Source organism: Oryzias latipes, chromosome 9 (genome assembly GCF_002234675.1).
Source record: "Oryzias latipes chromosome 9, ASM223467v1".
Classification (NCBI taxonomy): Eukaryota; Metazoa; Chordata; class Actinopteri; order Beloniformes; family Adrianichthyidae; genus Oryzias; species Oryzias latipes.
This window is the reverse complement of record NC_019867.2, coordinates 7543074-7570612: the sequence shown is the minus strand read 5'-3', so window position 1 is coordinate 7570612 and position 27539 is coordinate 7543074. Positions and strand designations below refer to the sequence as shown.

The following is a 27539-nucleotide window of genomic DNA, read 5'->3' as shown; positions in this document are numbered from 1 at the left end:
GGTGGCGCTGCATACACGCTGTCAAAAATCAAGTGAGATGCTGAGCAAACAGAGAACTTTATTACCGTTTCAAGTTATGTACATCTGTTGGCTTACAAAACGTGGAATGTGGTCGGAGTCCGAGTAACACTTGTCTTTCCCGCGTGCAGGAAACGCGACAATATTGACCTTTTTTTCGTGGCTCATGAACATTTTTCTTTGTACAGTGCTCTGTCTGTCTGGACAATGTGCTCTGTGAGTTTTTGTGCTCAATTTAGGCAGTGTTTTGCTTCAAGAAAAATCCACCCCACGACTGAAAAAAAAAGGGAATTACATGCAATAATGCCACAAAAATGCTGCTCTGCTTCCAAAAACGAAGCCTTCAAGGCCTGCGAAGGGTTGCACGGGGGCCGTCTTTATCTCCCAGTTACTTCACTTCGCTGAATTGAAAACAGATGATCTGCTGTTCTGTGGTCTACCATTCAAAATTGACAACATCTCTCTTTTTTTCTCCTTTCAAAGTGCAACATTTAGGAAATAATGTTTTGCCAACAGAAAAGTTATGTTTCGATTAAGACAATAGCCTTTCTGCGTAAAAATAGATAACAAGAAACGTGAATTCACATAAAGTCAGAAGAAATTAGTTGATTTGACTTAATAACGACATTTGCTACATATGGAAAGAGGTCTAGCAATGGAAATAAGACATGATAAAAATGTCAAAAAGGCAAAAATCTACATTATTTTCATTTTTTTTTTGTTGTTTTTAAAAAGGTTTTAGGTCAAACCTGTAAATACTCTCACTGCAGTGTTATTTGCTTAGCTCTCTACGTTTACTTTTAAAAGTCTGAAAATCCGTCTTGGGCTTCTCACAGGAGCAAAGGAGGCTACATTTGTCCGTATGTAGTGTTTCCCAAATCCCCTCATCTGAAGGGTTTGTCAGAGTGTCTGCTGGTGTTTCCGCTGATATGGGCATCATTTCATGCCTGTGCCAACCGTGACATGCAAGACCCACGGTGCCTCTCGCTGACGCCTTTCATCCATCGCAGTGAAAGAACCTCCCCCGGCGGTGCCGCTAACCTCACAGACGGCAGCAACGGAGGGAGAAGAACGGGTGCAAAAGAGGGGGAACTTGAATGAAGATGTGGAGTAACGAGTGGGCGGCTGAAGATAATCTCTCAGACATTTGAAGGTGTTGTGTTGCGTTCACAGAGGTTGTTGCTAGGCAACTGCATCTCTTAAGAGTCTTTCTCCGGGTGGTAACTAGGTTACCCCAAATTGTGATCACAATGTTGGTGCTTTTTTTTTAACGGCAAAGAGGTGTTCCCTTCTCCTGGCGGGTGAGGCTGACCGCTGGCCTTAGGATCACACCAGTTCATCTAGTAGAGTCCCTATGCTGTGATGCTGCTCTGGAGGTCCAGCTATTGGCTTGTTGCACATGGGACAGACACAGCGCACCTCTAACCATTTTACCAGGCACCTGCAAAGAAACAAGAGACACGAACGCACTGAAATAGACCATTTTGAAACATACTGCAACCCATTGATGATCTCTGGGATCTGAGGCACAGTGATGAGGAAAACGTTTGTGTTTGTCTACTAATACATTTATCCAGACTTCATCCAACTGACACTGCACTTGTGATTCAATAGGGAGTTAAAATGACACCAAAAAAATGGATCACAGGAAAATTTAAAAAATAACTTGTTTCAAGAAAAAATGTCTTATTTTCAGTCTTTTCAATAAAAATTAAAACAATCTTTAGTTGAAGAACCAGAAGTGTTATAAATCAGACCCCTTTTTTAGTATTCTTTTTGGAAGGAATGAAACAATCATCCTTTATTTTGCCCCATTTTAGGCACATCTAGCACACTAAACCATGTATTTAAATAGAAAAGTTTTAATAAAAGGTGCTACCCTTCTGAAATCTTTTTGGCTTTCTGCTTCTGCCTAATGATGTCTGGGCGCCATAGTGTCTGCAGCCAGGACCCCCTCCATGTTTTTGCTTATTTAAAGAAATGTTTTCAAGTTTTAGGAATTTTTGACTGCATTCTAGGGGTGGTGGGGGCTGTTTTTGCAGCACTACTTTTAAAGGGTAACACAATAGGACAGTTGAAGGTGGACTCCACTCAGCCCAGATTTGAAAAATGAAAAAAAAGGGGGGGCCAGAGCTAGGGGAGGGAAGCAGAGCGGGGGAGGTGTGGTCTGGATCTGTGATTGACGGTGGGGTTAGCTTGAGGTAACTAGAGGATCTTATTATTATTATTGACCGATGAAAATAAAATCATAGGGTTCAGGAGGCCCGAGCAGTCTGGCTCCCCATTCCGCAGCGACTCTCTGTCCCAGGGGCTGGTTTAGCGAGCGGGAGAGCTCCCCGGCCCTCACGAGCGCTCAAAAATGGGAGCTTGCTCAATCACGAAATTCAACCACTTTCACTTTAACCGCTAGGGGGCAGCACACAGACCGTTTTAGACTGTAATTTCAGGAATTAAACTAGTTTATTTTATACCGTCAAACATTTGCTAATGACCAACAGACAGCAATTTGAAAGTGCCATTTGTACAAGTTAACAGCCAAAAAAAGGTTGATTTACTGTTAAGTTTCATTTTAATTTAAATATAGAAATATTTGTTGGTCATAAATAGGAAAAAACATGTACCTCAGTGGCCCAGCTGGGATAAAATCTGTATCATGATGTGTGATTTAAACACCCAATTATAATGTTAGTGATCTACAAAATCAGATTTTGTTTCATGTTTGTTTTCCACAGTAAAAATAAATTGTTTTAGGAGTTTCTAGATCAAATGTCTGCTGGCTTAAAGACCCACGCTGATGACAATAGTGTTTTTAGAGTTTTTAACACAATCTTGTGGCTTTTTTCTGATGATAGAGGACATATATCACAAAAATCAAGCTTAAAATTGCATTTCTGAGTATTTATTTATTCAAACTGTTCATCAGGAGCAGATTAAAAAAATGCTGTTTGGAAAAAAAACCTATTTGTGACGTAGAAAATACGCTGGGCGGACCACAAGCTCACCGCTCTGCTCTATTCTGATCATCAACTTGCAGACAAATAGATCTATGCACGTCTTTGTCTACCTCATCCGAGCTGGCATCTGGCTCAAACCTGTATGGCTACATAGTTCCAACATTGCTCAATATTTTTGTTGTACCGGTAATGTTAGGTTGAGGTGTGAGTGGCTGTAAGCTAGCAGGAGAGAATGTAAACAGTCTCAGTTTTGGGTGATGGGAAGGCAGGGGGTTGCTCCACAGGCTTTCGATTTTTGATTTTTTCATAAATGAAAGACCGTTGGGAAGATATGTTAAATTAGATTAAAAGAGTGGGACTTTAAATAAAGCTTTAAATACAACTTAACACACTGCAGAAAGCACTCTTGTTTCCAAATTGAGTCCATAGAAGTGGAGCTTCTATAAAAAACAGTGAGGCTCTGAGGAGTGTGGTAAGGACTGCAGAGAGGATTACTGGGCTTACACAGCCCTCTATTGAGGATCTGGCTCACAGATAAATAATCACGAGGGTGACCACTATTCTTGACCCAGTCAGACTCCGGAACTCGTCTGCAGCTCTATTAAGCTTTAAAAAGTTCTCATTCAGAAGCCCAAAAAGTTACATTTAGCTTCTTTTGAAACCATCTTGCAACAGTCTGTAAATCAGCAAACATTTGATTTAGTACATGTTCACATTTACATGAATTTATACGCATACATTAAAGTGACACAGTCTAATTAACAACCAAAATGTTTGATTTTAGACATTAAAAGACTTCAGGCTGACTTTTCTATCACTGATGAGAGATTGGCCCCGCCCTCGACCCTGAAAGCGGAAGCCAGAGGATGCGACTGAAAGATGAAGTTTAACCGACTTTGTGATCTCAGCTCCTCATTTTTAAAAAGTCTTGGCAGCTGTGAAGTGGCCAACAAGCACCAGGGAAGACTTCAGTACTCACTTCCTGTGAAAAGCATGTTGGCATGGTAACACTCCCAGCTCGTCTTTCACTTTAAAGTCCTCCAGACAGACGGCGCATGTTTGCTGTGCGAATGACAGACAGTCAGAAATGACATATGCTGGCAGGAAAGTCAGTTTAAAACCAAAACAGATTAAATGAATTAAAAAAGAACTCAAACATACCCCATGAAGACTTAATTTTTTGGGATCTCCTTTTAAAATTACCTGCAAAACAGTGATTTAAAAAAATTGGATGAAACAACCTGAAAGCAAAAAACTGGAATTTTAAAACCTATGTAGAATATAAATGAAAACAAGTAGTTGAGAAAGACAAATAAATTAAAATGCTGCTGAAACCTAGTTTTATGATTGTAATTATTTTAACAATTTAATGATTATCTTGTGTTATTGCTGTTTTATCCTTAATATTTCTGTCTATGTGTCTCCTGTAACTCATTTTATTCTCATCTTTTGCCAGGCCACAGTTAAAAAAAATGTTTTCCTAATCTGTCTTGCCTGAATAAATAAAGGTTAAATCAATAAGTTAAATAAAACATTTACAATTCATAATAAAAAACAATAAAATAAGCGAGTAATGATGCATTTTGATGAAAGTCCACTGGACAGTTGATGGAGTTATTATGTGCACTTTACCCAACAACCAAAACCTCTCTGAGGAAAAATATATAGAATAAAATAAAAATAAAAATTGTGTTATTCTTACTTTATTTTTAGGTTTTATGGTTCATGTAAAATGTTAGCAGTGGGTAGTTTAGCTGCACCACAAAGCCTCACTCCAGTTCAACATTTTTATAACTTTAAATTGGCTTGAATAATTTACCTTAATCTTTTCAGCACAATCCCAGATTTGTGGTTTTCCAAAAATGTTTTTATTATTTCACTAAATAATTCCAAAATGAACACCAAAACTTAACAAAAATTTCAATTCCGAGTAAATTCTTTTACTGCAAATATCACAAAACTTGTGATCAAACGTTTTTTTAATGAAAATATGTCTAAAGTATGTTTTTTAATCCAAAAATAAAGCACAGACAAGGTCAAAGCAATGTGAAGGATGTTTTAAAAACACAGACGGACCTTCAAGGAACCAAGACGCTCCAAGGGTTTATTCCAAAGGGTCTCACAATGTTATAACTGTTGTCATGTTTGTTTTAAAGCAAACATTTCAAAGTTTATAACTTTTTTTTAAAACCTTTACATTAAAATTAACGAAACTTTAAAACCTGCATGTTCCGTTAATATAGAATTATTTTTACATTTAATTTTTTTTTTACAAGTTCTAACGCATTTCAATAAAATTTAGATTAATCCCTTTTTGTCTTATTTTAAAATTTAAAGCATGAAGTCACATTACAGCTTTTTCATTTGCTTTGGTCTTTTTCAAATGAGAATTTGTGTCATAGAAATAAGCTGTTTCTGGATTTTTTTTTAGATTTCAACCTTTATTTAAACAGGATAATCCCATTGAGATTAGTAAGAACTTTTGTAAAGGGAGTCAAGACGCAGCCACAGTCAGTTTACAACTCACAGACACTTTAAAACATTAGAACATAAAAAAACAATAAGGTAACAATGAATACATTAAAAGATAACGTTAAAAAAATGTAAACACTGAACCATAAAATGGTGAATCATATAAATAGTTAAAGTATTCTATGAAATTCTTTGACTTACCTTGAAAAAACATTTTATGTTCAGTTATAACTTAATTTCATGACTAAAACCTGCATTTTTCTGCAGCCATTACAGGATGATGTTTGTTTTTCTAGTGGCAGAGCTGCCTGTGGCCACAAATATCTTGACTCTTAGCTTCCCAGTGTATTCAGAAGTTTCTAAAGATCCCTTAAGGATGTCATTGATGTCAATTACAGTAATTTGACAAATCTCTCGCTGACATGATTTTGCAATTTGCAACGGTGTTGCTAGATAACCTAATAAGAAGTAAAACAGTCCTTTTATTCTTAGTTTTGGCACTACTTTCTTCCGGAAATCGGATTTTTCTGAGATGCGTTTCTGCCATGAGCTTTAAAAAGAGCAATAAAAATAATAAAAAGTCATGTTCTGTTTATTCCAAATCCATGTCCAGTCATACGGTCAAACATGCAGGAAAGCATTCTTTGCAGTCTTACCTCTCTGTATCCAAAGCGTTCACTTTGAGCTTGGTGTCGTAGTTTGCTGTTAAAGAAGAGAAAAACAGATGTATTAACAAATTAAGCATTCATTTACAGCAAATTTGCAGCAAAAGGAATCTTTTTATTAAACGATTTCCTGTCAATTGCACTAAGATTTTCACATATTTTATGTTTGAAGTCGAACTGTGAGGAAAAGCAGCTTTTTGAACAAAACATGTATCAGCTTTAAAACTTTATTTTGTGCGCATTAAAAGTTTGCAGGGTGACCAAGTCTAAATCCTGTAATGAAAATAATTGAACTGAATTGCCAGATATTTAAATAAAAAAAATATATATATTTTTCTTAAGAAATCACATTAAACAAAGATCACTCGGTGGGTTTATCCCAAAAGAAAAATCAATCCTAGACAATCACAATCATTAAAATAAAATAAGTTTGAATAAGTTACAATAGATTTTTTGGTTTTCATAAAAGTAAGATACAAGTCATCCTTTTAAAACCATTTTATTTTAGTTTTGATCATGTAGTTTACTGACTTTAAATCTTAATTCTGCATGACTTACCGGTAATTAATTTATATATCAGTTTACCAGGAAACTGACATGTTGCTAAAGGGAGTGAATGATTGAAACAGAAAGGGCAGCTTTATTTGTTTTACACCTTTAATAAAAAAAAAAAAAAAGAATAAAGTTTAAAAAGTAAGCCTTCAAAAAATTGGGTAACGTTGTCTGATTTACTGTTCTTACTATAAAAATCTGTTTGAAAAAAGATACCGATAGTTTAGAAAATCCAGTTTGTCAAAAAACGGAAGAAAAAATAAAAATAACAATAATAATGCAATAAATTCCCAGGTGCCCAGATTACATTCTGTGTTGGTGTGTTCATGTTGACCTCAATCAGTCAATCAATCTTTATTTATATAACACTTTTCTGACAGAATGTAATGCAAAGTGTTGTCCCCAAAAATTAATAAAAGAAGTACAAAAAATTACAATAATATTCTCTATCTTCTACATAAAATCCGTTATTTGAAATAACTACTCACAGCCAGAATGGCCTGTAAAAGAGGAGAAAAGAAATGGAAGTACTAGAAGGTTTACTTTTTCCAGATGTTCCTTTTTTTTGCAGATTAAATCCAAAAACCAAGAACAAAAGAACAATTTGATGAAGCAGACAAAACAGGAAATCTCCTGGGTTTATTCTGTTTTTATGGAATTACCTTAAATTAAAAATAAGGACTGTGTGCACCATCAGTAAATCACAACTTTTTCAGACAGACTTATGTTGAATTGTACATAAACATCATTTAAAGTAAGAGTTCGATTTGAGCAGTTAAACTGTGAGGATTCTGTGCGACTAAATGTGCATAACGGAAGGGTTTTTCCAGGTTAATGACTGTCATCTGAACACGTACAGACAATAAGATGCTTGTCTACAGACACACACACACTTTGTTGCACACAAACACAGCTAATGAGTATGTTGGGTCTCCGTACCACCCCTGCAAGGCCAACAATGGAAAGGAGATCTTTATCAGTTGGCGAGCTTCGTCCGTTCAGGCGGTTATTTTTGGCTCTCTGTTTTCACACAACTAAACTTAGACTTAAATGTCCGCCGCTGTCTATGAATTAACCCTGAAGCTAAACACAACGGCAAAAGTGGCATGGGATGACACCCTATGAGCTAAAGACGTTTATCAAGAAGAAAAAGAGGAATGTTTTTGTACGGATTTAGCAGTTTCTCTCTGTTTTTGTCATTGAGTTGATTGTTTACAGGAGTTGTTGCAAACATTGCTTCGGTGAACAATGTGAGGATGCACGGTTTGCATGTGGCGAGCTTTTCCAAAGCTGGAAAATGAGGTTAAATGTTTAGAGGGTGGAGAATGTGACAAAGAATTCCGTGTTTGACTTCAATTAGTAAGTACGAAACGATCTGCAAAAACAAAAGAGATTCTCATCAAAGTTTGAAGCTTTTTACGAAATCTTCATTTGTACTTCTACTGGTTTTGAGATGACTTTGGAAGCTAGAATAAAATATATTGTGTTGATATTAAAACACAAAAAAGCCATAAATTGTGTAACTTTAAAATAGTAATTGGCTTTTCTGTAGATTTTTCTACAATCGCACTTGGATTTTGCCTGCAGTGTGCTTTATTTACCAGGATTAGGCAATAAAAAAGCTGATACATCCAAAATTGACAACAGAAAACTGACCTGTAAATTTCCTTTTACTTTAGCTCATTTCATCTTAAACTGGATGCATGGAAGAGATTTATTAACCTGAAAAAGGATCACAAACCAGCTTTTGCTTATAAGTCTGTCAACTGTCTGACATCCTCACATCTATATTAAAGTCAAAACTCACCAATTCAAACACAAAAAGGTCATCACTGATAATCTCCACTGATTGCACAGTTCTGATTTAAAATTAAATCACAATCAGAAACCTTTGCCTCTCTCAATTAAATAATTGTATTTATTAAAGTCAAAGGTCACTAACTTTTGTCTTATTCCTAAATGAAGGACACACAAATAAAACTTGGTAACCTTCATAAGCACCATTTAGTCTTTTCTTCCATCTAGTTTTTAAAATAAAGGTTTTGATAAAATTTCAATTATAAATTTAAATTTGAGCTTTGAGATAAGACTTTGTGTGCTGTAAAAGTAGACTCACAAATGATGACATCTAGCTAAGATGGTGCCGTTTAAGTTAGCCATCATCCAGACAGGAACCCAAATGGGTGAAAGTTTACCAAAAAGCTGTTCTGATACAGAAATCAGAGTTAAACCAGATTGAAACCACTTTAACAAGAACATTGCAAACTTATTCAAATATCCTTCCTGTTTATTATCTACAAATTTTAAATAATATATACATTTTTATAGCACCATTCTACAAATTTCAATAAGAAGAACAAAATGTGGTCATGTGACCCTCTGGCTTCTTTTGAAACAAACAGAAGTTCACAGTTTGATTTAGTTTCCCATTTGACAACATTCAATGAAATACCAATTTATTTCTGTTCCAATATAAATTTGGTTTGGCCATAAAATTCTTTCTTTCCATAACCTAAAAGGGAGCGACTTTCAAAAATAAAATTACCGGTACAAATGTTTTCAGTATGTAAAGTGACATAAAAGCAAATTTTGCTACCTCAAAAAATGATTTAAAAATGTTTTATAAGGAAAAATATAATAGATTTATTAACCGAGATGGCATTAAAGATTATTTCAATTTTGAATCAAATCAGCAGTAAAATGTGGTCGTTTCTGGAATTTCACTCCCAGCTGAACGTTACCTGTCAATCAAAGCACCACATCCTAACTTGAGTCCTAGTCTGGGATAAAATTCAAAACCATATGAGGATATATTTCATGCAAAATCAACTTTTGAGCTTATTGGTGTTATATAATTTTCATTCCTCACAAAAAACAACCCCAAAGCGGTATTTTGATCCATTAACGCATTTCTGAGTATTCCTCTAAAAACCTGCGCTCCAAGCACCAGCCCCTCCCAATCCACGAAAACGAGTGGGTTCTCACATTGTGACATCCCAAAGTGGGGAACAGCCCCTTCCAGGAAGAGTCTGCGATGCACACTATGCACATCCATCTTTGCAAAAGTTTGGATGTTGTTTGTTTTTGTGGGCGAAACAGACACACTGCAGAGGCCGGCTGTAGGCTGACGTCATGAAATGGGCGGCACCCATACTGAGCGAAAGGCGGAGCCTCAGAGATCGAGTCGTCTTACTTCCAGGTAGCAAAATGAACTGTGAAAATAACTAATATTTCATTTAAAAAATCCTTACTTAATGCACCAAAGGTAATGTGAAATTATATAGTTTACTCTGAAAGGCTTAGGCAAAGCATTAGAAAGGCCTCGGCTCTTTATAATTTTGACATCACGATTGTGTGTTAAAGTATGCTTTCTGGTTTGCTGTACAGTTTATTACAGTGAAACTAACTTACCGTGTCCCAAATCCCCAGTTTTAGTGGGTGAACTCTGGCTGGCTACTTAAGTTTGCAAATCTAGAGGCCAAATGGTTGCCAAATTATAAAAAAAATATGTTTAGATCATTTAGCAAAAAGGGTTTTTTAGTTTAAAAAATCATCTTTACTAAAAATTTATATTTCTCACAGCTTATTTGTCATTGTCTTTCCCCATCAGTTAGGGGGTGGGAGGTGTGAAAGGAGTGAGGGGCTAGGTATGGGGAGGGGGGCCCTATTTTTTATTTTTTGTGCTTGTTTATTTTAATCGTCATGTTTGTTTTTATATTTTGTTGTGTTTTAATGTAAAGCACTTTGTGTTATATTTTTATATGAAAAGTGCTTTATAAATAAAGTTTTGATTTGATTTGATTTGAAAAATAGATAAAAGAAGAAAATGATGAAGATGGAGCAACATTAAGCTCTTGAAAATCTTATTTTGTCTTTCTCCCCACATGAATAGCACATTGATATGACTTATATGTCAAAGTGTCAAAAGTCCTTGCTTTGCACCTTGAGTGAATATTAGTCTTCTTCTCTGCCGTGAAATCTGCACTCCTCAGCCCTGCAGCTCCTGCTGATTTGATTCAAAATTAAAATGATCTTTAATGCAATCTCAGTTAATCAAATCTATATTTTTCCTTCGAATAAAACATTTTTTATGATTTTTTTCAGGCCAAAAATGTCTTTTATGTCAGTTTTGACATGTAAACATGCAAGTTGCAGCCTTTTAACACGTGTGTGCATCAATAAATGGCATGTCAGTCACAATAAATGTGTTTGGATGCCTTATTTGTGTTTTTTTTTTTTTTACTATCCTAACATCACTTCAGTGGCACAAGCTTTCCAACTGAAGGTTTGAATCCACAATAATAAACGAACAGCTGACTGTGTTTATACGTTCACATGCGTCAGCCAGTGACCTCAACCATGCCCTTTCTGCTGAAGTATTTCTGATTTAACTGTCACTGCAGCTCTGAGGAATCTCGCAGCTGTCTCTCAGCATTCAAAGGACGCCAAAGAACGCTGCATTGTAGCGCCCAGTCAGTCTTCCTGTTTTTAAAAGCGGCTGCTGTTGTTGTTTGGAGCCTCTGGAGAATTTGCAGGTTTCTGTGAGAATGAGTGACTGGATAAAAGTACATGGAGGAGTCAAAATAAGATGCATGTCTCCATTTCAGCAGCATAAAATCAAAGCATCACATTGTTAGAACAAAATTCGTCAATAACCTACAGTGGACCTGAGGTTTAAATAAACACTAAGTGCAAACACACATTTAAGATCACAACTGCAATTAAAAAAGCAAAAACAAATCAAAAGGAAAAAATAGAAAAGGTAAGTTCTATGATCGCTGACTGTATGATGACATTTGAGTTTTGATGTTTGACTTTCTTCAAATGCCTTTTCAATGTCTGCATACTAAAAAAGCGTTATGATTAATATGGAGCACATCCAGTATGCTTCATGCCAAATAACTTTTGGTTGAAATGACGCACAAACATCCTCAGCAATGCCCCACAATACCCGACTTTTCTGGAGGTTTTTGTTTGTTTTTTCATTTTTCAACCTTTCATTTTAATTTTCGACAATTACTTTTGTTTTCTGAAAGGTTTTTCTTAACGTTTTGGTTTCTAGATTTATTTATTTTTTCATTTCTAAAATGTACTGTCTTTTTTTTTTTAATTCTTGCTTTTTTAACTGCCATCCTGCTGTTTAATTTTTTTCATGTGATTTGCACTTTCAGGTCCACCGTACTAAGCTGATCGGGATGACCTGAATCTTTACAGACACTTACTACAGATCCCAAAAACTGTCATCTACTTTTTTCTTCGCTTTGTGTGAGATTATTAAATTATTAAATAGAAACTGACATGTGAACTGTTTCCACCAAAAAATATCCTCTATAAGTTGTCCTACAGCTAATAAGAAATAAGTATAAAATCCAAACGATTTTGATTAACTTTATTTCTTTTGTGTATTTTTATTCAATTTGTGAATTCATAACTTCAAAAGATTTGATATACCTCTTTATTTCTGTGTTTTCCTTGTTTTTTTCTATTACTTGATTTGAAGGAATCAATTAATTAATGATGTGGCCTTTTCAGGACGTTAAAACTTGGTGATGAAAAGTCCAAAAGAATATACAGTGTATGGACAAATCTGTATATAAAAATGTATTATAAAATATGAGTGTTATCTTTGGAAGGGCCAACACATTGACTACAGGAAGAGTATATTTCAATAAAAGCATAAAATTAAGCTTGAGCAGCATGTTTACATGTGATGCAACCACAGAAATATTTCGGTTTCTGAGCTCTTTATGATTCAAAGTGGAAGACGATGTTTTTTCTCTTTCCTGCATGACACAACTGACATCCCAACAGGTAAAATAACCATTGTCTGGATCCCGCTGTGTATTTTTAGATAAACTGCATTCATGTACTAACAACAGTCACTCAAAAGCAGTTTATGTCCAGAAACACCAAAAGTGCTTTGGGAAAATAACATAAAATTATTATAAGGTATGGCTCGTGTTCCAGTTCAATAACTTGATTTTTTTAAAATGAGCTCTAAAAAAGCTTTTCCTATGTGTTTTATGGCCTTAAATGATTTATTCTTAATGTGACCTGATTTTAGAAAAGGCTAATTAGAAATTTTATTGAGATTTGGGGATTTTTGGGGGATGAAATTCAAATCTGGACATGAACATCAATGTATTCACTTCAATCCCCTTTCAGAATATCAGGAAACCCAGTCAGAACAATTATTATATCTTATTTATTTTCATCTTCAGATTTAAACTGTCCTCTACAGGTTCAATCCTTTCCTATTTTTTATTCAGATACATTTAAATTAAACGAAGTCACCGCATCCTTCCTCTAATCAACAAAAAGAACAAGATATTTTTTGCCTACCTCACAAAAACAGTTTTTTTCTAAAAAGGTTTAAAAAAAAGTCGACTTTCTAAAAGTGCCAACATTTTCCCCTTGAATTAATTAAAAACTCCATTAAATCAAAGAAAGGTTTTAGTATTTGTAAAGAATTAGGAGGGGAAAAAAAGATCTCATCAGTCTTTTACCAAGTTAAAAATAGCACAATTTTATGAATTCATAAAGATAAAATATTATGAGAGCATGTTTCAAGTCTAAAAATGCTAAATAACGAATTTTAGCATGGAAATGGATTTTTTGGGATCTCATCCCAAGGTTTAGACAGAGCTGTACTCCTCCACAAATTGCCAGAGCCAGACAAAGGGAAACCTGCCACCAACAGGGATTCATCACTCACTGTTTTGTCTAATGAAACACCCTTTCTATAAATGAATTCACCACCACACTCCTACCCAAAAGCCGCATTCAGTCTGTTAATGCAGCCAAAGGAAGTGACTCAGGTTGTGATTCAGAGGAAAGCACTTGGATAGAAGCAGGAGGGCTGTGATCCGTCCCTGAAAACCCGCTTGACACATCCTTGTCTTCTTTTTGTCCCTTTACTTGCTGTTAAATACTGTCGTTTTTAACACTGAACTCACTTTTTTTTTTATTTGTGACAAATCAATCCCAGCACAAATTTATCAAAAGGGTTTCTGTTTAGTTTGATGATATAGGAAGTCAAGTAAATGTCTGTCACTCAAGAAAAGGTACCATCAGAAATACGACACCTCTGGATGTTTGTCATATTTGGAAAACAACAGGCTCTTTCAGCATCTCTGACTCTCAAACATGATTAAAATTAGCTTCTTTCAGCGCTGAGCTTATGAGATTGTGTTGCAGTGCGCAGCGGAGTAACGCTCCTTCATCAGAACAAGTTTGTGCTCGCAAATGACACACTGCAACGTATTCCCAGAGATTTGATCTTTTAGAAATTCAAGATATTTGACCAGATTTAAAGTTGTTTTAGTTTCTCTACACTTTTCCAAGCTTCTCTCAAAATCAGCACAGTCAAGATTTTTTGTTTCATCAAAAGCAAGTATCTATAAAGAAGGAAATGAGTCCAAATCTTTTTTGCTCTATGCTCAGTAGAAAAACTTGATTTGAGACTGAAAAAACCTCAAACTGCAGTGTTATTTTGAAGTTTAATCAGAATAGAGGGAGACACTATTTACAATATCCAATCAAGTGCAAATTTCCACTGTTTTTAATGTGTAACAAGAAGTATATATTTATGAGGTTAAGAGGCCAAATTTCTTAAAACTGTGTTTTAATAACATGCTGTTTAAGAACACTTTTTAATTAAATTGCAAATATAAAACCAGCTTCTGAAATTCTGGGTAATTTGCCAAATATAGGTGCTGATTCATGAGCACAAAACCACAAATACTCCTCCTTCTCCAGGTGCTCATGTTTCCTGGACGAGTTTTTCTTTTTTTTCTTTTAATGCAGCCTTTTGTGTAAGACGGCTTTGCAGGCTCTTGCTGTGCAGTATTCAGGCTGGGTTTATTCTGAGCTCACTGCTGTCCACACGCATTGTGGTGAGCAGCTTCCTGTTGCCTCACATCCTGTCCTGCAGACACATGCTCCCTCAGCTCATCAGGGACTTCATGGTCTACAGTAGAAGAGGTCACCGTGTTTCCTCCTCTTTTGTCAGCCTCATTCTGTCTGCCGCCTGTCCGCATGTTAACTGTTGTTTAGATAATAATGGGCCACATTTAAAGACACTGCTGCCATAGTCTGTCTTTTGATTTCATCTTTTTTACCCTCACTGAAGTGTCAACTTCAGCGTTTTGAAATTGTTTGTCAAGAGATAAAACCAAAAAAATGTTTGAAATTCTTTTATATTCACAGCAAATTGCTTAGGGGACTTATAACACGTATATTCTACAGTGAAAAATCAAAAACTCTAAAACTATCCAAACGCAAAAAGGCTCTTCCTAGTCCAGTTTCGTCGACATGTGCACAGTGCAGAATGCTAAATATATTCAATAGTGTTTACAAGCTAAAGCCTAATATGCAGATTTTATCACTAAGTTTTGAAAAATTACAAAGACTTAAACACAATAAATGTTATTGTCCATCCTGAGTGATTGTCTTTTGCAAAAGAAAATAACTGCTGTTTTTGTAAATGTATTCATTATTAACACAGATTTTTTTTAAATTAGCAAAATAAAAAGTAAAAGATAATTCTGGAAAAGCTTAATCTATTGGACCTGGTTTTCCATTTGTTATTTAATGGGATGTTTTACCGGTACTTGCATTTGGTCATTTGGTACATTTCAGTAGAATTTTTTATTTATTTTTTTTTTAATGGAAGATTCTCCAACAACTGTTTTTTTAACGAGTACCAGGATGTTCAAAAAGTATTTTTTTAAATGTTCTTTTTAATTTTCATTCCTCCCTTTTCACCTAGACGCTTAAATCTTTTTATATACATTTATACCTTAAGTGGGTTCCCCTTTTTCTAATTTATTTTTCCTAAAGATTGTCTTTTATGACCAATCATATTTCAATCTCTTTTCATTTATGATATATATTTTTTAGATTATTTTCTAATCACTCTGAAAGTAGAGAGTGATCCACTAAAAAGGCCAAGGATGGAACAACATCTGTTATCTACAATGTGATAATACAGCAAAGGAGGAAATGTGCAAATCAAAAGAGTTAAAAATATTTGCAAATGTTCTCTAACAAAATTTAATTCCCAAACAAAACCAAAACAATCATTTTAGGAAACAAATCTATGTGTCTGCATTAGATATTTTACACTAATGAGTCTTGTGGGAAATTTGCCTTCATTAGAAAAGCTAAACCGGTCTCTTTAAGAATTTGCAGCAGTTTCCTAAATAATATAAAAATTCACTGATCTTTATCTTTGCATGTACAGATCATCTACCAAGCATCATCACACGTTATGCCAAAACATCACAAAGTGACAGAATACTCCTTTGCATTGCATGAAATACTGCTTATGAATACAAACGAAAGTTTGCAAACATGAAATGCAGAGAAGCACATCTGTAGAATGCCTTATTCTATAGGAAAAAAGCAGAAGTGACCGTCACTGGGGCTGCTTCATGTTGCAGTGGAAAATGCTGCAAAAACTGTGACTTGGATCAAAATGCAAGTACAAAATCATAGCTCAAAAACGAATTAAAAAACTGTTTCTGCTTCTGTGTGTGGATTCACATGTGCATGTTTTGACATGAGTAACAATAGAAAGATACATCTTTACAAATACCGGCTTAAATGTGCTGCAGGTAATGTTTTTCACAGTTTTTTAAAAGCACAAAAGTGTGTGTAAGAATCATTATATAGGAAGGTGGGCAACTTATGAAACTGTTTTTTAAACTGTTTTTTCAAGTCAGAACTGCCAGAAATCTTTATAAACTTAGAAAAGTTTGTTGGGGAATCTTTTAGAACCGCTTTATTGTTGCAGATCTGTTTGTTAAAGTCTAGATCGAGCTCCAAAACAAGAGCAAATGAACTACTAACTCGTACAATTTTATTAAATCAAACCCTCACCTGATGAAGTAACAGCAGAAGATGAGGCTCAGGATGAAGACAAAGATGCCTGTTCCAAATATGACCATGTAGATGTTGAGGGGCAGGTCCTGGAAGGTGATGGGCGGCATGGTGCACGACTTGTTGGAGTAAACCAATCCCAAACCACAGAAGCACCCTGAAGAATGAAAGACACCACAAGTAAATGTAGAGCCTCTTTCAAACTTTCGTCCTGTTTCCAATTGTTGTCAAATAAATCCAGGTCTAGAGGAGGTGGGACTTGTGTGATGAAATTTAGGATTGAGGTAAAGAACTGTCACCCTAAACACAGCCAAACTAATACCAACCCTCCCCAATTCATCTTCAGAAATGCTCAGATTTTAAACTTAACTGGTGAAGTTGGTGAAGATCAAACCAAAACGGCATTTTGAGACAGTAATCCAAGCCTTCATTAAAACTCAACTGGAGTATTGTAAGTCTCTTTATTTTGAAGTACCCCAGTCATCGAGGTTGGAGCTCGAATGTGGTCCCACATCACCCCAATCCTGGCTTCAACTCACTGGCCGCCTGTAAATTTTAGAGCTCATTTTAGATTCTATTACCAGGTTTTGGTGTGTTTTATTTTGCTCTTGTGCAATCGGAGGTATTATTTTAGTATGCAAGTTATTTTACATTTCACTGTTTAATTTTTTCCATTATTTTAACCTTTTAATTGTTGATTTACTGTTTTTTGAGCTTTATTAAATGGTGCCTTGTTCAACGGCTGCCATGTTAAGGCACCACATTAATAAAGGGATTTGATTTGGTTTGATTTCCCTTTCCGAGCCCTAATAAAGCAACATTTGCCGGATGTTTCCAACCCAAGCTGGAATCAGAGAAAGGTCTCAGCCCTGTGGACATCTTGCATCCTTACAGCACTTATTAATTAGTCACCTCTTGGTCCTAAAATGCTCCAGATCTGATGTCCCACATCACAATCATGAGTATACGAGAGACATATTTACTATCGCATCTTATTATACAACTAAGCTCTTTTAGATTCCATGTCCTGCTGTACAAAAAGCCCCAAGCATACAGTTGGATGCTTACACAAATGTTCATCTTATTGACCTCCTGATGAACAGATCACATACACCCTTCCCAGCAGACCATAGTTTGTGAGCATGAAAGCAAAATAAGCCTGATTTGGCTGCACAGGAGGCTGTTCTGTCATCGTCAGAAATGCTCTGACGAATCTGCAATTCCTGAGTGTATCCATGACGGTGAAGCTGAGAGCAAAGTAAAGGCAGACTATCTAATCTTTGATGCGAAGGGGGGAAGAAAAAACACATAGAGAAGAGAAGAGGTAGAGGTGATGGAGAACTACAGATACATGAATGTGAGCGTGCAGCTTAACAATAATGCAACACAGAGGGATTGAGCAAAAAAAAAAAGTACTTCTTGGGGAACCTTACAGGTCCTTTAGAGTTGACGAGTTTTTTCTTTGCAATCATCTGTTCGTGTGATGCTACATTCACACCGGGCTTGGAATCCCTCATTTGAGCGACCGCTTTCACTAAGACGTCTGTGTAGACACGTATATGCATGTTTTGGGCTCTGTATTCAAAACTCTCATGTTTTCGCGTCGCTTCGCACATTTTTAAGTTCATTTTCGGGCTTTACATTCAAAACGCACAGCCAAAGAAGGTGCGCTGAAACTAGCAGAACTTTGACCATCGGGAACTTGGATTCAGGGGTGACCTAGCATCTATTTCAAAACACGGAAGCATAAACCATTTGGAATTTTGATTTAATTGATTTGATTGATTGATTGATTGATTGATTTCAAGCACTGTTGTCAAAGCAATAAAGAATTTACATATATTAATCAAACTCATTACAGAAATGTTGAAATGCATAGTTTAAAAAGACATAAAAATAAAACAAACAAAAAAGTCACTTAAATCACATTTTGCTTAATTAAATATTAACTAAAGTCAAGTAGAGTTTGATTTCTTGCTTGAAAAGGAGTGGGAAGAAGCAAATTTATATAATCCTACCCCTACCGAGTTAATTCTTTTTATAGTTTTACAGTTTTTGTAATCTGGTTCTGATCCGATAGATTCTTTTCAAGTAACAAAATGATTGATTATCATCGGAAAACATTCATTCATGATTTCAGTAAACAGTATTGGTAACCAATATGTAATAATCATTGATTAATTTCAGAACACATTATCACAACAAACCAGTAATTACTGCTACACATTGCAGATCAAGTGAAGAAAATCAATAGCTTATTGATCTTCTTCTTCTGCCGTTTTATCCCTTTCGGGGTCACGGGGCTGCTGGAGCCTATCCCAGCCACTTGTGGGCGAAGGCAGGGGGCACTCTGGACAGTTCGCCAGTCCGTCGCAGGGCCACAATCACACACCTTACAAATTACAATGTAATACTCATTGATTGTAATTAAAAGAGCTTTGATTATTTCACCACAATCATGTTTTTACATTTTTGGCAATATTTTGTTATTATTCAAACACCTATTGATTCTTAACTCCTCTTATCTTCATATTGCAAAATCAGAGTTTCTTTATACCTTTTCTTGAATATTTAAACGTTTTTTGGAGCTCATTACTTAACCCTTTCCAAAGTTTAGTGCCACACACCGACACACAGAAACTTTTCTTTGTGGTTCTTATCAGTTTGATCTTGAAGTTTCTACATCCCCTCAGTTTGTAGCCTCCTTCATATCTAAGAACTGTTTTCGGATGTTGAATGGTAACGATTTCCCACAGACTCTGTATAAAAGTTGTGCAGTGTAAAAATCCACAAGGTCATACAGTTTTAAAAGTCTAGATTGATAAAATAGATTGTTTGTTTGATCAAGATATCCGGCTTTATGTACAATTCTGATGGCTCGTTTTTGAAGTAAAAAGAGAGGATGTAGTGAGCTCTTCTAATTATTCCCCCAAATTTCTATACAGTAGGTCAAATATGGTAATATTAAAGGAGCAGTACAATAAATATATACTGTTGTATTCTAATATATGTTTAGATTTATTTATGATTTAAATACTTTTTGAGACTTTAGTTTGTATGTGTCTGATGTGTTGCTTCTAATTTAGTTTGTCATCGATAATAACCCCTAAGAATTTGATTTCTGTAACACTTTCAATTAGAACATTATTTATTTCAATGGAGAGCTCGGTATTGGCTTTGTAGTTACCAAAAAAAACATCACTTTAGTTTTATCAAGGTTCAAAGATAATTGAAAATAAAGTGATCTCTCCAGCGATTCTCTTTTTCCCATATCCGTGAAGGTGGAGTTTGCTGCTCGCCGTTTTCCATCAACTACAGCCCGTCTTTCCAGGTCCGTTTGTCAGACATTATGTCAAAAATTAATCATGAAAGAGAAATTAATAATTGCGGTTTGTGCGTGGTTGGAATTCTATGACACCAAGTCTTTCATATATCAGAATAGAGCTGTGAAAGAAAGAGCCTGCAGCAAAATTCATGAGACTTGAACCGCTTCAACAATTGGCACTAAGGCTTTTCCAACTGTGAGTACACGCGCTAGTATCAGGTAGCAACAGTCCAGTGTGAACACCATATGCTAAAAGCGTGTTCACGTTTTCAGCAGGTTCGGTGTGTTCTTAAAAGCCACACACATGTACGTAGCTTTAACAGCATCAGGCCCTTGGATTCTGGCTTGAACCAGTGGATGAAAGAAGTTGATTCTGGATATTATGCAAAAAATGAAATCCTTTCTTGTCAGGATACTCTTGTGCTTAAAGAAACAAAACGGAATAGACACAAGCAGCCAAATCTAAATGTTTTTCTACAAATCTGTGAATGAAACAGATCCTTTTTTTGGAGCAGAATGATGATACACACATGCACAGAGGGTGTCCCTCCTGTCCATGTGTTTGCTCTACCATGAAATCAATCAGCACTGTAGTGTTTCTGTCTGCAGCCAAGGTCAGATGCAGACAGGCGGAAGAACAAATGCTGCATGGAGCTGGATAGGTACCATTAAAATAAAAATACAGTCTGCAGTGTTTCCGTACCACTTTTTGGCTTATCTTTAAAGCTCCAACTACAAGGATATTCAGTAAAGAATGTTGTAACTGAAGAAAGCTGGACCTTTGGATGTCAATTTGAGACAAATTACTATTTAGGATTTATCATAAATCTTCTACGAAACAATTTCCACTGTTATGCGAGTCCTTGACTTCTTCAATCTAATCACAGAATGTGCTGCAAATCAGACATTTATCCCCAAAAAAAGCATTTAAACGATTGTAATACATTATGCACCACTGTGAAAATAAGCATGACCAAGATAACAGAAAAAGGGCCCTGCTTGTGTTTTGAGTGTCTGTGGTGGTAATAATAAGTCAGTGTCTGCGTGGGAGAAAGGGGCTTTGTCAGATCAGGCTCACAAATTCAGAGAATCCGATGTGCCAATTCAAGACACAGTTCGCTGATAACCTTTTTAGCAGATTTTCATGGGAACAAAAATGTTGGGACAACCTGTACTTGTTTTTTTCTACCAAACACTAAAGCAGCACATCCTTTAATTAGAACACCTCCACCTCAATGCGTGATACTAATTAGCAGACAAACCAGCTGAATAGTTAAAGATCAATATCTTTAAAACCCAACAGAAACTTGCAGAATATCGTTCAATTTTTAAATGTTAAAGTGACTAACAAATAGAAAGACGGATGATGACGTATCGGTTTTCTTGCAGAGCCCCACTTCAATCAATTCTGCTATTTTCAGTCCCTCTCCCAAACTAAGTAACATTTCTACTTGACACTTCTCTTCACTTATGTGAGACGTTCTCAGTGGCTTCTCTGAAATGGTCCTGCTGGATTTAAACAAAAATTCATTTTGGAAATGTGAGGATGATGTTGATTAGTAGTTCATCAGCTAATAGAGAGTGTGTTTGTGATCATGATACAAGATAATAAAAGATTTTCATCTTTAGCATTAAGTATAAGCAGTACTTTGTGGTAATAAAAGTATTTCCTAGTCAGTTTAATCCACTTGGACCCCTGTTTTCTAACCTGAAAAAAATGTATTGGACTCTATCAGTTCAGTGATTTAGGACAGAATATTTGATGTTTGTGTCTTTTTACAAGATAGTTTTAATAAACAAACGTCCTATTGAGCATAGAGGTCTGAACATATGCTTTACAGCCTTCCCCAATACTTGGAGTTCAGCTCCAACATGATGCTGCTCCTTAACCTGCAATACAATATATAAAACTCAATCAGAGCATGTGTGCAAGATCTGGAACCAATAGCATAACATCACTTCTTCACATTTCATCACACCTGGATTATTGTAACAGTCTTTTTACTTGTCTAAACCAAAAGGAGCTTTACAGCTTGCAGCCTGTTCATCTTTAAACCCACACCACCAGAAAACCTCTCATCACTGCACTTTCAGCAGCACTCCACTGGCTCCCAGTTCATTTTAGAATCCATTTGGAAATTTTAGCTCTTACTTTTAGAGCTCAACATTATATATCTGAGCTTCTTAGATTCCACAAACCATCTGGTGCTCTTGGGTCCTTCGGTTTTATTGATTATATCTCATACAAACCTGGGGATTGAGCGTTCATTTTAGTCAAATGTGGGGTTTTATGTTGGTGTAATTTAGTACGTTCATGCTTTTTATCTTTAATCTGTTTTTTACTTCTGGTCTTTTTTGACCTGCATTGTAAAGCACTTTGTGATTATTACTGAGAAAACGGCAAAATAAATAAACTATATTAGCTAATTAAACTTACAAGATAAAAAAAGAGTATTGTATTGTTTCTAATAAAGTCTTAATACGCTTTGAACTTTAAAAGGGGTACATTAAACCACAAATTTGTATTCATAAAAAAGGTAAATAAATATAAAGGAGTCTAGCAGTTTTTATTGGTTACCACATAATTTTGAACCAGAAGCGAGACAATCCATCTTTTCGTCAACTGGAAAATGTTGAATGTTTTAATTAGCGTTTATTTAAAGGGACTATATCATGCAAAATTAACTTTTTTGAGCTTTTAAGTGCATTAAATTATTACTTTCTCACAATAAACAACCCCAGAGCTGTATTTTGATCCGTTCCTTTTCTGAGTACCGTATTCCTCTAAAACAAGTAGAGCACCAGCCCCTCCTAATCCACAAAAACGAGTGGGTTCTCACATTCACACTATGACAGTGAGAACAGCCCCTTCCAAGAAGAGTTCTGTGCTGCCAGCACTACCCCAAGGCTAACACACACACGCAATTTTCAGCGGAGCACATCCATCTTTGCCAAGTTGACGGCGTGAAGTGGGCGGCACCCACACTGGGGGGAAAGCCGGTGCCTCAGAAATCGAGATGACTTACTTAAAAATTGAGCTATCAAAAATAACTCCTATTTCATAAAACGTTCTTTCTTTACTGTGCCAAAGCATATAGTATACTCTGAAAGGCTTACGAATAGTGTGATATAGGCCCTTTGAAAGTGAAACTGGAGCCGGGTCAGTACCCGAAGTCACCACTAAGGGTCCCATTTCACAAAATTTTAAATTAAAATAATCCAACAACAATATTTAAAAAGACCATTTTTATTTGTTTGTATATTGGTTTCTAGATTTTATATATATTTTATATATATATTTATATATATATTTTTATATATATCTTCATTTAAAATGTTCACAAACACCATCACTTTAAATTCTACAATAAAAGGGCTGAATCCTTAATTAAAATCTTGCCAAAATGTTAACAACTAAAACACTGCCTTAACTCCTTCATGTCTGACATAATTTTCAGTTATATAAAACAATTATCTTCAGTGGGTTTTTTTTGTTTTGTTCAAGGTGATGCTAAATTGAGTGAAGTCTCAGATTAAATAGTTCATTGCGAGTTAACGACATGAAGGGGTTATATTGTTGCACCACAAAACCAAAGGATCACATGACTTCTTGGCCATCTTTATGTACAGATATTGAAACTGAGTGTTCCTATTGGGTCTGTTTAGCCAAACATAAAGCTAAACAGTCCGCATTTTTACAGCACGTTTCCAGTTCGTATTGTTTCCTCTTATTTTTGAACAAATTTGACCAAAAAGTAACAGATTTTAAGGTGAAAAAAATGCTTTCCACATTTTATTGTTATTTATCTGCTGCTACAAACTAATATAAGCAAACAGGAGTATTTTGAGAGCTTCTGTAAACTACCAAGCTTCAGGAATTTGTCCTAAAATTTAAAGTTAACAATGTTTATTTAACTGCTTTCTGACATTTGTCAAAAGATTGAAGCAGGTCATATTTGTTTTCTGTTTCTTTAAAAAGGCAAAAACATGAACAAGCTGATCAAGAAGGTGGGTTCTGTCATTGGCTGCAAACAGGAAACATTTGAAGCAGTGATGGAGAGGAGGTCACTGAACAAACTCCTTTCAATCATGGACAACCCAGACCATCCTCTCCACCCTGTTCTGGACAAACAGCGGAGCTCCTTCTCTAGGAGGCTCAGACAGCTCCGCTCCAAAACTGCCCGGTACCGGAAATCCTTCATACTCAATACAATAACCCTGAACAATAACTCACAATGCAACAGATAACCTTTGCACATTTTTTTTTCTTTTTTTCGCACATTTCTTTTGCACATCTTTTTACCTGAACTGTTCTGTAAATAGCTTTTTAAATTATACCACCTTGTTGTTTGCATTTATGCTACATTTTTTTATTCTTGTTTTTATATTATTCTTATTCTTTTTTTTTCTCTGCTGTCAGTTGGTAACAAACACATTTCCCACGTGTGGGATCAATAAAGTAATTCTCATTCTGATTCTGAAATATGTGTATTTTTGTTTTATTTCCCAGAATATCTATGAGGACATGACCTTAACCTCTGCAGTCACAGCTGGACACATGTGAGGATGTCAACCTGCAAACAAATAGACATCCTGACCTCCTTTACTCCATAATCGCTCCCTGACTCAAACAATCTGCCACACATCGGAAGACAGAGAGACACTCACAGGAAGTGATGAGGTTCTTTCTACCTTTCTGTAATCACATCAGTGCACAGCTGATGGCACAAATCACCTGCTGTAAGACTCACAAACCAAATCTGGGTCAGTTTGCTGCAACTGTCCGTACGGTCGGACAGACTTGTTTTCATTCCAGCACCTTTGCATGATTGAAAACCAGACAGTTAGAAGTGATGAGTTTTGCTTTGGGTGGGGCCTTGCATGACCACTGACCTACATATTGGCTTTCTCGTGAGACGCCGCGTTGCAATGCCTGCCAAAGGTAGCTCATGCGCAGAAGCGATAAAGAGGAACTTTTCAGATCCGTGTCAGATGGATTCTCGTGTTGTCAGAGGAGTCCCTCTGTGGTTTGAAGGAGCTGTGAAACACCTCGACTGTGAATGTTTTCTCTGAGACGGGATGCCAGGTGGAGGGGGGGGGGGGGTTGTCCTATATATGCCGATTTCACACAAAGCTGCTCCTGCTGCACCAAAGACAGAGCTTTTCCATCAAATATTCAGGAGTTCGGATGGGAGGAAACGCTCAAGAATGCCTGCATGGCGGCGGTAGTAAGAAAATAGGTTGAACCCAAACCCTTGCAGAAGCAAGATACGCTAACATGCAGGAGAGACACGAGCTGTGCCTGCTTGATACCCGCTTCATTTTCTAACCCAGGCTAACTGTGTGTGCCTTTTTGTGTGCGTATCCTATGAATAGAAGTGGAGTTGAGCTGCACAAAGGGGGTAATTGTTCTGGTCTGAACACCACCACAGAGGAGGCTGCTGCATTCAAACATCCAAAGTCAGAGGAAAAAAACAAAAAAGACCACCAATCCATCATCTTCACCAGGCCTCCCCGTCACGGCGAGGTACTGACACCATTCCACCGCCATGAAGAGGCCGCACTTGTCTGACCATTACAGGGGCTGGTGTGACAAAAAAGCTGCTGAAACGATAAACTGTGTAAAACAAGAGGGGGAAGTAATACATGAAGTAAACAAACACCCTAAACCTTCCACGGTTAGCCCAACGACAGGAGCTATGTGGCTCCACAGGCAAAAATAAAGAAACAATGGACTCATCAGAATCTCATTATCAATTTAAGTCCCACTCTGATCGTCATTTGATCTATTTTAAAAGCGTTCCCAGTGGTCTTTTAATAATGATTATGCTGTTTTTTAGCCTAAAATCTAAAACCTGTCATTTTCTAGGACATAGTTTCTGCAGAGCGGTTCATTAGAAATTCACCTCTGAGTTGTAGGTGGAACCCATCCCCTTGTTTGCAAGCTCTCCCGGTAGCTTATAGCCCCTCACAATGCCAACCTAACATTACCGGTGCAACAAAAATGGCGAGCAATATTGAAGCTATCTAACCGTAAAGTTTTGAGCCAGATGCCAGCTCAGACGAAGACGTACATGGATCTATTTGTTTGTAAGTGGATGCATCAGAATGGAGCGGAACAGGGAGCTTTAGGCCCTACCTTTTTTTTTCTCTGTTCCTGATTCACTACGATTTAAATAAAGAAAAACTCAGAAATGCAATTTTTAGCTGTCTGTATATATGTCCTCCATCAGGAGAAAAACGCTATTAGAACATGTAAAAAAACAATTTTTATCAGAGTAGGTCTTAAAAATAAAGCCTTTCAGCGATATTTTGTTTAAATTAAGTTGCAAAAGCCTCTATTGTTTCAGGAAAGCACACTTAACAGATCACTAACATTCAATAAAGAGCAGAACCTAAAATATTTCAGACATGCTTATGCTTTTATGGTAATGACATAATCACTGCCTCATAAAGTGTCCTGTTGAATGTCACAGTTTTTTTTTTTTTAAACAGCAGCAGGGCTGAGGACTTAAATTGTGCAATTCACTATTCTGGAAGCAACAGCTTTAAAAATTAATGAAGGAGATGGAGAAATAGGGAAGTTAGTTAGGCTCAGGATCTTTAAGCTCCTCATTTTTTGTGTTTGTATCAAAGCCGGATACAGACAAATAGATAGACATAGATAGAAAAATGAAGGATAAATGCAAGCGTTGTGCTTGTGCCCGTCCCAAGCCCGGTAAATGCAGGGGGCAGTGTCAGGAACATTGAACTTTCAGGACATATAAATTAGATCAAAGGAGAAGATAGGTAGACAATAAATGTAATGATGTCATGATATGCATTTTAGGGGCTATGACAAACTTGCCCCCCTGATACCTGCACCACCTAGTGGGGCTGGCTAAATCCAGGCCTGGTTCATTCATATATAGACTTGCAGCAATTTAAGGGAAGGTTGTTATGTTGTGTGTCTGAATAAACAAATGTGTGAATCATTTTCACATTATGATTCAATTGAGAGCGTTTCCGTTTAGTCAAAGGTAATTGGAAGTTGATTTTTTATTTTTTGGGGGGGGGACTTGTGAGATGAATAAAAACAGAATCAGCCCAGCTGATGACTGAATCGGTGGCCTCACAGATGTTAGAAAACAAATTCTCACCGTTACACCACTGGAACGGGTGCATCAATGCGCCAGGGAGTCCTCGCCGCCGGGATCCGTGTGTTTACCAACAAGCTCGGTCGCCTGCGCGGATGGATGACCGCAAACACGCGCGCCAGCCGAGGCAGAGCTCCGGCAGCCGAGCGGGGTAAAAGGTGAAGGAGACAAAAGCAGCCCGGAGGAGGCGGATGAACGCGTGGATGAGGGGCGTCTGGGTCTATCGGAAGTTGCGGCTTTGTTGTTCGGCGTGACGTGCGCGCGGGATCATCCTCGCAGCGGACTGGCGGATGCGGATTCCCTCGTTTCTTCTTCCTGCGTCTCCCCCTTTATTAATAGATGCCATGACAGTCACCCACTAGCGGCGGTGGCATCAGTGTTCGGCTCGAAAACTGGAGCACAGGGCTCGGCTTTCCTTGCCCCCGCCCCCGCAGACGCTACTGACACGCGCAGAGACCAATCCACGCGCTGCGTAACGGTGCGTGTTGTGACGCCCTCACGGTCACGGGCGATTCACCAAACAAAGGGCGCCGGG

At 36.8% G+C, this 27539-nt stretch overlaps 1 protein-coding gene across 1 annotated transcript; it reads right to left on the bottom strand.

The window, feature by feature from the left end:
* Positions 1 to 38: 38 nt before the first annotated feature.
* Positions 39 to 27437, bottom strand: rnf122 (ring finger protein 122). Its single transcript, XM_004072203.4, has 6 exons — positions 27008 to 27437; positions 16544 to 16700; positions 6101 to 6146; positions 4134 to 4175; positions 3952 to 4034; positions 39 to 1459 (listed from the first exon to the last, which is right to left on the bottom strand). Exons 1-6 carry the CDS (start codon positions 27030 to 27032, stop codon positions 1345 to 1347), a joined length of 468 nt encoding a protein of 155 aa, XP_004072251.1. The 5' UTR covers positions 27033 to 27437; the 3' UTR covers positions 39 to 1344.
* Between the last annotated feature and the right edge of the window lie 102 nt (positions 27438 to 27539).

Bases quoted from the DNA above. Each gene is read 5' to 3' on its own strand.
- rnf122 (XM_004072203.4), bottom strand. From the start codon at position 27,032: ATGCACCCGTTCCAGTGGTGTAACG. The intron at 6,147-16,543 runs GTGAGGGTTTGA...CTTCTTTAACAG, and splicing joins TTCTGCTGTTACTTCATCAG to CAAACTACGACACCAAGCTC. The intron at 4,176-6,100 runs GTAAGACTGCAA...ACTGTTTTGCAG, and splicing joins AACGCTTTGGATACAGAGAG to GTAATTTTAAAAGGAGATCC.